The 10,131-nt window shown below is 37.2% G+C and overlaps 2 protein-coding genes across 2 annotated transcripts; one reads left to right on the top strand and one right to left on the bottom strand.

The window, feature by feature from the left end:
• Positions 1-233: 233 nt before the first annotated feature.
• LOC114479470 (pyroglutamyl-peptidase 1-like) lies at positions 234-2,884 on the bottom strand. Its single transcript, XM_028473157.1, has 5 exons — positions 2,739-2,884; positions 2,389-2,441; positions 1,867-1,983; positions 1,566-1,798; positions 234-550 (listed from the first exon to the last, which is right to left on the bottom strand). The coding sequence occupies exons 1-5, from the start codon at positions 2,767-2,769 to the stop codon at positions 352-354; spliced, it is 633 nt and encodes a 210-aa protein (XP_028328958.1). The 5' UTR covers positions 2,770-2,884; the 3' UTR covers positions 234-351.
• Positions 2,885-8,002: 5,118 nt separating this feature from the next.
• On the top strand, positions 8,003-9,822 carry LOC114479810 (transcription factor jun-D-like). The gene has a single exon (XM_028473694.1). It carries the CDS (start codon positions 8,252-8,254, stop codon positions 9,101-9,103), a length of 852 nt encoding a protein of 283 aa, XP_028329495.1. The 5' UTR covers positions 8,003-8,251; the 3' UTR covers positions 9,104-9,822.
• Positions 9,823-10,131: the final 309 nt, after the last annotated feature.

Genomic DNA, 10,131 nt, shown 5'->3' with positions numbered 1-10,131 from the left:
GTGCATTTTAGTTGTAATTTTGTATATCGTAATCTTATTTTGTGTATTTTTGATGTCATTTTGAATATTTTACTCTCATTTTGTGTATATTTGTTTTCATTTTATATATTTTACTCTTAATTTGTGGGTTTTTGTGGCTTTTTTCAGTCAATTTTTTTACATTCTATTTTTTATTTTATGTATCTAATTCTCATTTTGTCTCGTTTTGTGTGTTTTTGGAGTCAATTTGTGCATTTGATTTGGTGGGTGCACAGAATTATGCAGATGGCCTCCACTCTCTTATGTCTGATCTGTTTACCTGCTGATTAAATGAATGTAGCGCCCGCCCCTTCCTGTTCACGGTGGCTTGTGTCAGTGGTTACAATAGTCTTTTTTCTGCTCCTCACTGTGATCCTCCTTTAGCTGCTTTAGCATCTCCTGTATGACGGCCTGCAGGCCTCGGCCCAGCTCCTGGCTGCTGTAGGGTTTTCCAAGCGGAGGTACGTGGATGAAAGCGGAGCGGCCCTGGCCCAGGTACAGGGACGTGTAGTAGGTGTAGTCACACAGGTATCTAGTGGTACATGTTATACATTTGAATCACACATCATGCATGCCCCAGAGGGGAAAATCATATCAGGACAGTGGTTCCCAACCTTTTTTGGGTCGTGACCCCATTTTGATATCACAAATTTAAGGTGACCCCAGGGACCTATAGTTTTTTTATTATTATTTTTTGATTATGTTTGTGATATAGTGTTACGAGTAGCACTATAGTGACGAGATGAGCCAGCTCAGATATTTTTATACTGTATTTTACTTTAGCTAAATTTCTATTTCAGGAAGTGAAAGTATAGAGCACAGAGGTTTGAGATTGTGTGATTGTGTTTTAATTTGAAAAGGAATAATCCTTTAAAAAAATTACCAAAATAAATGTTTTTATTTTATTATTCTTTAATTTTATACTGTATTTTTTTCAAACTAGATTAATATTTAAGGAAGTGAAAGTGTAATATACAGTGGTTTGATATTGTGTGACGGTGTTTTAATTTGAAAAAGAATAATAATTTTTTAAAACTTACAAAAATATGATTATAATTTTCATTATTATTTAATTAACAAATCCATTATTTAATTTCTATACTGTATTTATTTTTAACTAGAGAATATTTAAGGAAGTGAAATTATAGAATACAGTTGTTGGTGTTTTAATTTGAAGAAGAAGAAGAATTTATTGTTAATCCCTTATTTATTATTATTCACACGTGTTTTCACGAAAATATCACTTCATCTGTTTTGTTTTGCACATTTTATTAATTTTTTAAACAATAAATGGTACATTTTTACAAATTGTACTCAGGTTGTTACATAAAGTCATTAATTTTACAAAAATATAATTTAAATTTTCATCATTATTTAACTATTTTATTTTTTATAATATAATTAGAATATAATTGTGTTTCAATTTGAAAAAGATTTTTTTTTTTTAATTCAAAAATATTATTTCAATCAGTAATTTTTTTAGATCATTTACTAGACATTTCATGCGAGTCCACATGGGGTCACGACCCCACGGTTGCTTCACAAACCTTCCAGCGTCCTTAGAGACAGACACGGTGATCCCAGCGTTGCCTCCATTTACCGTCCTACAGACCTGGTCCATGTCCAGGGTAGACCTGATACAGTCTGGACCCTCGTCCATACAGCACTGGGAGGGGGGGCAGAACCTACAGTTGTCCAGACGTTTGTAGCCCTTGTTGTGTCCACACTGCTCCAGTGTGAGGGTGGTGGCTAATCCAGACACGCCCACGTGGATCACCAACTGAAAGAATAAAAAAAATGGTGGATGTGAAATAGCGTGGTCATGGTGGTACCAGTTACAACCAGTACCTCAGGCTGGTGTTCTTCCCACAGTGATGGCAGGAGGCTTTGGACCGCCTGGTATTCAACCGGCACCTCGCACACGTGAAGGTCCACATCATCACCCAGCCCTAATCGCTTCAGTTCCTTTGAGCACAAAGACAATCACAGTCAAATTAATCGACTGCAGAAAATGACTCCAAAAACACACAAAAGGCACCAAAATTACACAAAAATGACAGATAGAAATACAAAAAACACCAAAAATGCACAAAAATTATGGAGAAAAACACAAAATGACAGAAAAATACATAGAATGACAACAACAATGACTTCCAAAACACACTTAAACACACAAGTAAAATTGATTATAAATAAGCTCACAAATATTAACAAAATTAGAACTAACTACTAGATTATTACTGGCTCACTAAAAATAATAATGTTAACTACTTAACTACAAGGGTAACTGAAGTAAAAAAAGAAAAAACTTAATGGAATAAAATTGTGTGTGTGTTTATTGTATAATAACAGCTGATAATAAGTGTGTACCTGTACTGCTACCCAGCTGGAGTTCACTGTGTGTTCACCGAAGGGTTCAAAACCTGTAGGAAAATAAAGAGGAATCAACCACACATTCAGAAAAGAAAGATAACAAAATAAAACTTCATTCAGAGTCCAAAGGTGAAATCCAGTTAAACATTAATGCAGCTCATGAAAGCTGGAAATTTACGTAGTACATTTCATTTTGTTCTGTCTATTATATTCATTTCTACAACCTTTTACTTTGAAATAAACACTGTCATTACAATGGGATATTAACGTTTAAAATGAGGAGCTGGAAGCTGGTAAAAGATCTATGACACTGTAACAATGAATGATGAAGTCATACATGTTCTCACCTGTTACCACCACTTTCCTCCTACTGGTCATACTGGTCCTGGTTCTGGTTCTGGTCCTGGTCCTGGTCCTGGTCCTGGACTAGTGTTAATGGAGCTGATGTTATACAGTAAACAGAGCTATTCAAATGTCTGCTTCTTCTTCTTCTACTGCTGAAAGGAAGCAACACACCACCGCTACATGGATAATGGCGCCCTCTACTGGTAAATAAAATAAAATAAAATAAAATAAAATAAAATAAAATAAAATAAAATAAAATAAAATAAAATAAAATAAAATAAAATAAAATAAAATAAAATAAAATAAAAAAAAAATAAAAATAAAAATAAAATAAAATAAAATAAAATTCATTTTTTTTAATTTTGTACATTCTTTAAATGCCATTTTGTGTGTTCATTTTGTGTTTTGAGGTAATTTATATGCGTGTTTTTGTCATTTTGTGATTTTGGCGTAATTTTTGTGTGTGTTTTATTGGACTTGATTGTGTTGTTTTGTGTGGTTTTGTAATTTAGTTTTGTCATTTTGTGATTTTAGAGTAATTTTTGTGTATTTTATTTGCAATTTTGTATGAGAGAAAAGTATAAAAACCCACAACAAAAATACACCAATTGACTCCAAAGACACATTAAACAGCAAATAAATACACAAATGAGAACAAAAATGCACAATGAAATTACAGACATAATATTCAACTAAAACAATTGAAATTGCACCAAGAACACTTAAGAGGAAAACAAAGATACAGAAAAATAAAATCAAAATGGACAAAACGACAACAAATATACACAACTAAAACACAAAATCACATAAAAAAAAAAAAAAAAAACATGAATGGACTCCAAAAACACACAAAATGAGAGCAAAGTCCAAGATGAAATAGTAATACACTTAACAAGCACAAAACAACATCAAAACACACTGAACTACACTGAACACTCAAACAAAATTAGCACAAAAATCTTGTTGTAGCTTCCTGTATTAATGCTCAGATTGATCACTATTCAACATGAATGTTGATAATGTGCCTCTCGGATCAGATAAAATCACACTTTTTAGCCCTTATTTGTCGTAACAGTTGTCCATCTAGGTTATATGCATATGTACTAGGGATGTAACGATTCACTCAACTCCCGATACGATTCGATTCACGATACTGGGTTCACGATACGATTCTCTCACGATTTATTTTACAAAACGGGACTGTAGAAAAATGATGACAAAAATATTTTTTTATTTTTTTTGGGGAAAAAAAACTAGAAAATACTGCACTAGTTTCCTTTTATTTTTCATTGTTAAAAGAATCCCTTGATAAACTATTTAAAACAATGCCTATTAATTTGAAATCTAGTTCGATAGTAAACAATGAAAAACTGCATAATAGTTCTTTTTCTTTTTAAAAGTGCAACTGAAGATGTATTTTGTGCCTTAACAATTGGACTTTAATAAAAAACAATCATTGCACTGTATTTACGTCAGATATTAGTTTTGGACCAGGAGAGGGCGCTGGTAACCCAGTGGTCGGTTGGTATGCAGCTATTCTAGCAGTGAAGAAGAGATGCTACGCTAGTAGACAGAGCTAATAGAAAAACGTGATTTTTACAGATATTCACGTAATATTACAGATATTCTTTTGGTGCTAAAGGGGTAAGGAATCATTTATGAACATGTTTAAGAGTAAAAGGTGGCCAGAAAGAAAGTAGTAGCAGATTCCGCCCGCTGCCTACGCTTCTGGACAAGAGAAGGATAAATATTTCAAAAAAAGTACTGCGATTCAATTTCCAGAGTATCGATGTGAACCGTGATACCTATGAATCGATTTTTAACTGCCTTACGATTAATCGTTACATCCTTAATATATACATGTGCACAATGTTACTTCCACAGGCGGCCCTCGTTCTAATTTGTCCGGCCCCCAAGGCAAATACATTAAAACAACTTTAAAAAACATACAAAATGACAGAAAAATACTATACACAATAAAAATACATAAAACAACTGCAAAAAACACACCAAAAGACAACAAAGAAACACAAAAATGACTCAAAACAGCAACAAAAACCCCAAAATAAACATAAAAACAGACAAACATCTCTTTATTCTTTCCTGTATTAATGCTCAGATTGATCACTATTCTAAATATTGACATTAATGTTGATAATGTCAACCTCAGATCAGATAAAAACAATTTTTTTGGCCCCTAATTGTCATAACAGTTGCCAATCTTTGGTGTAGGTTATATGTATGCATGTGTACATGTGCACAATTTTACTTACACAAGCAGCTCTTGCTCTAATCTGTCTGCCCCCCTATGCAAATACACTAAAACAACTTTAAAAAACATACGTAATGACAGAAAAATACACTACACTTTAAAAATACATAAAATGACTCCAAAAACACACCAAAAGACAACAAAGAAACACAAAAATGAGTCAAAAGAACAACAAAAAGCCCAAAATGAAAAAAGTAAAACACTGAAGAAAAAAAGCACAAAGCACAAAACACAAAACACCACCAAAAATCACATTGAAAATCAATTTTTTTGGCCCCTATTTGTCATAACAGTTGCCAATCTCTGGTGCAGGTTATACTGTATGTGCAATCTGAATATTATCAGTGTAGTTTCAGGGTAACATTTTTGAAGAATGGTGCTGTTGTGACTCAAACACGCCTTGAGCTCTTAAAAGAAGCCGTGAATTCCAAACCAGCCGCTCCAGTGTGTGTTGCTAAGTGGTTTTGGCTCAGCAGTAGCTTCCCTCCACACATGAATGTATGCAGTGTAACAGCAACAAGTGTGTGTGACACAGGGCGTTGTTGAACACACACACACACACACCCATAGTGAGGCGTTCCCCTGCACAGAAAGGATTCACAATCAAAGAGCAACGTTCCTGTGTGAGGAGGGATCAACACACACACACATACACACAGACACACACACACAGACGTGAGGCCTCCTCCAATCAGAGGAGAGAGAACTTGTCTCTCAGTTTGTTGTCACATTTTAACCAAATGCCTGATGGGAACAGGTCCTGTTTTTAATGGTCCGTGTTCCACACCTCAGGATTGTGACTCATTCATTCTGGTTAACACACACACGCACGCACACAGTCATTTTGGCTATTTTTAAAGTCATGTTGTGGGGTTTTTAAAAAAAATTATTTTGATAATTTTATTTGTGTTCTGTCTGTAATTTTGTCATTGTGCATTTTTGTTCTCGTTTGTGTATTTATTTGTTGTTTAGTGTGTCATTGGAGTCAATTTGTGTATTTATGTTGTTGTTTTACAGACTTTTCTCTCATTTTGTGTGTTTTTTGAGTCCATTTATGTTGTTTTATTTTTTGTAATTTTGTGTTTTAGGGAGTCAATTTAGTGTAATTTTATTTTATTTTTCTGTATCTTTGTTTTCGTCTTAAGGATTTTTGGTGTCATTTTAATTATTTTAGTTGTGTATTATGTCTGTAAGTTTGCCATTGTGCGTTTTTTTCCTCATTTGCATATTTAGTTGTTTTGTGCGTCTTTGGAGTCAACTTGTGTATTTTTTTATGTTGTTTTGTACATTTATATTTTATTTTTCTGTATCTTTGTTTTCGTCTTAAGTGTATTTGCAGTATTTTTTATTGTTTTAGTTGTGTATTATGTCTGTAAGTTGGTCATGGTGTATTTTTCCTCTGGTGTGGGTATTAATTGTTGGAACAGGTCCTGTTTTTACTCCCACAGTCCCTCCCCCCTTCTTCCAACTCCTTCACCTTTCCTCCTCCATCTCTCCTGCGTCACTTCGTCTCCCTGTTGCCATGGAAACTAATGATGCCCTGGCTGCTTAAACACACGTCTGGGCTGCGTCTGCAGAGCAGAAAGATAATATTTCATCGTGGTTCCACCACAGGAGCAGAGTCAGTGATTACTGAGTGCTGAACGTACACAATCATATTTACAGCACGTTCATTCAAATCTAGCCTCCATAAAAGCATATACAGTATATGAAAGCTATATGGTTAAGTATCTTTTATGTTTACAGAATTGGATAGCTACTGTATCACTTGATCTTTTAAGACACTTTTAAAGACCAAACTTTTCCTTTTTTTGAGCAAAACTTTTGGTTTTTCCTCCTTAGATAGCTTCAAGCTTATTATTATTTTTAACCTGTAGCAGTTTTAGATTTATTTGAAAGTAAAGTGCATTACAAATAAACTGAATTATTGTAATTTATAATTATTATTATTTATTGAATGTCTTCAAGTTGAACATCCATGTAAAATGTATTCTATACACAAGTTAGGGTGATACAGGGAGCCTTTAGAAGTGAATGGGTATGTGAAACTGTGCACATGTACACATACAGTATAAGCTACACCACAGATGGGCAACTGTTATGACAAATAGGGGCCAAAAAAACGTTATTTTATCTAATCCGAGGGCCACATTATCAACATTCATGTCAGTATTTAGAATAATGAATAATCTGAGCATTAATAAAGGAAAAAACAAAGGGTTTGTATGTGTTTTTGTATATTTTTGGAGGCATTTTGTTTACTTTTGTTGTCATTTGGTGTTTTTGGAGTCTTTTTATTTAATTTTGTTTTCCTTTTTGTGTGTTTGTTGGACATTTTTGTGTATTTTGTATAGTATTTTTCTGTTTATTTTGTTGTCTTTTTTGTGTGTTTTTTGAGTTAAAATTGCATAATTTGTTGTCCTTTGGAGACATTTTTGTGTGGTTTAGTGTATCATTTGTCATGTTTTGTATTTTTTGCTGTTGTCCTTTTGTGTGTTTCTTTCTCCTTTTGTGTGTTTTTAGACTCATTTTGTGCTTTTACTTTGGGGGGCACACTAAATCAAACCGAGGGTGTCATGAGTCCTGCGTGGTCATTTTGGGCGTGTTTGTGTTTCTTTGCTGATCTTTTGTGTGTTTTTCGTGTATTTTTATTGTGTAGAGTATGTTTCTGTCATTTGGTATGCTTTTTTGTTCATTTGCTCTGGGGGCCAGACATATTAGAGCGAGGGCCGCCTGTGGCCCCCGGGCCACCAGTTGCCCACACTTTAGATCGGTTGCACTCCTTGGTCTCCTCAGTTCAGCCTTTGGTGTGAACGTTGAGGAACATTTTCCTCTCACACCCTGTAGCCCCGCCCCTCTCTCTCTGCTCTGAGCTTCTTCTTTTTTTTCATTGCTATGACATCAAACCACAATGCATTGCACTGTTTTGTAGTTTACCTTGAGTCACCATGGTAACAAAAGACGACTCGGCCCCCTTTATTCAAATCAGACCGGAAACCAACGTCATCGCGGGCCAATCTGCGCACTCTGGAGTGACATAATGGAATTTTTAGGAGTAGAAAGCAGAGCTGGAGCTGGAGCTGCGCATAGCAGACGTGCCTTTAAGAAAAAAGACAAAGCGGAGAGAAGAAAGAGAGTCCTGGGACCAGGGATCATTGATCAGGGATCGATATCAGCTGATTCCCGCTGCGCTCCGTGTGCGTAAAAGCCGCGCGCTCTGTCCGGGGGATGTCGGAGTAGAGAATGGAGTCCACCAGGATCTACTCCCACAGCACCATGATGAAGAAGGAGATCAGCCTGAGTTTGGACGACCACAGCTCGCAGCTCAAAGCGGACGCGCTCCTGAACTCCCCGGATCTGGGACTCCTTAAGCTGACGTCCCCGGACCTGGAGCGTCTGATCATCCAGTCCACCACCACCTCCACCTCCACCGGGGGCTCTGGCCCCAACACCTCCCACTTCCTCTACCCGAAGTCCGCCAGCGACGAGCAGGAGTTCGCGGAGGGCTTCGTGAAGGCTCTGGAGGATTTGCACAAGCAGAACCAGCTCAACGACCCGGGTTGCGTGTCCTCCGTGGACCGCCTGGAGCTGCTCGGCGCGGCCAACGGGGGCACCGCGGACCACCCGGTGTACACCACTTTAAACGGGTATGCCGCCAGTAACCAACTGGGAGCGACCAGCATCAACTACTCCACGGACACGATCCCCTTCCCTCCCCCGCCTCCTCCTCCCGGGCCGCTGGTGTCCAGGCTGCGGTCCGCGGGCTCCGTCAAGGACGAGCCGCAGACGGTGCCGGACATGCAGAGCTTCGGGGAGAGCCCTCCGCTGTCCCCCATCGACATGGACAACCAGGAGCGCATCAAGGCCGAGCGGAAGAAGCTGCGGAACCGCATCGCCGCGTCCAAGTGTCGCAAGCGGAAGCTGGAGCGCATCTCCCGGCTCGAGGACAAGGTCAAGTCCCTGAAGACCCAGAACACTGAGCTGGCCTCCACCGCCAGCGTCCTCAGGGAGCAGGTGGCCCAGCTCAAGCAGAAGGTGATGAACCATGTGAGCAGTGGCTGTCAGCTGCTACCGAACCAGGTACAGGCGTACTGAACCAGGACCAGGAACTTTACCTAAAACCAAAGTCCTGATCAGACTTTAGGACCCTGTGTGTAGAGGGAGGGGCCAAACCCTGCTGATTGGATAAAACCCAATTTACACCAAATGCGTAACTGCTCCGTATCTGCTGCGGAACCTTGAACCTTGACGTAGCTGATGGGTTAAAGTCAATGGGTCAATTTGCTGAGTCATGCCGTAGCCCTCTGCAAGTAGGGGCGTACATTGCCATAAATCATTACGATACGATTCATGATTTGTATTAAATCTTGATACTTAAAAATACGTTTTATATACGTGGAGTCCCCCCAGTGGTCAAAAGTTTTTACTACAGTTTTCCCAAATTCATTTGAAAAAATACAGTTCTTAATATAATTTATGAAAATAATAATATAAATTGATTTTAACATATTACTGTTAGTTTCATGTTACATATGTTAGTTCTACCTCAGGTGTGTAGTAGAAAATGGAGAGAAGAATTTCGCTACGTGATTAATAAAATATACATTATTATTATTATTATTTTAAGTTTTCAGTGAAATGGTCCTAAACATTTGAGACTTTAGGTTGGTTCTTCTTCTGTTGTGCAACTCTTCTTCACAATGTAAATGATGAAGCAACACTGCGCCCATCAGTTCATGTATGTTACTGCAGCAAAAATGAAGCAGAAATATTTTATTATGAATTTACAACATTAAACGACCCGTCGACGCAAATTTTTGTCGTCAACATTATTATTTATGTTACTAATAATTTTAGCATAATTGTATATGTTACACACATTGTGGTTGGTGCAAATCTTGAGACAATCTGTATGTTTAATTCTATTTTTTTTTTTTTGCCTCCCCAGCAAGAATCTCAAACTTTTATGAGGATACCCCTAGATGTCAATTTTTTATTTAAATGGTAAAATGTGGGAAAACTTTAAATAAAACGAATTTTAATAATGTGTATATACAAATGTAACTTGGTTCCCCAGTTCTGCGTTTTATAGAAATTTCACAACAATTACAATTACAAAGTCT

The sequence above is a fragment of the Gouania willdenowi genome, chromosome 17, assembly GCF_900634775.1.
Source record: "Gouania willdenowi chromosome 17, fGouWil2.1, whole genome shotgun sequence".
Lineage (NCBI taxonomy): Eukaryota > Metazoa > Chordata > Actinopteri > Blenniiformes > Gobiesocidae > Gouania > Gouania willdenowi.
The sequence above is the reverse complement of the archived record's forward strand: the minus strand, read 5'-3'. Positions and strand labels throughout refer to the sequence as shown.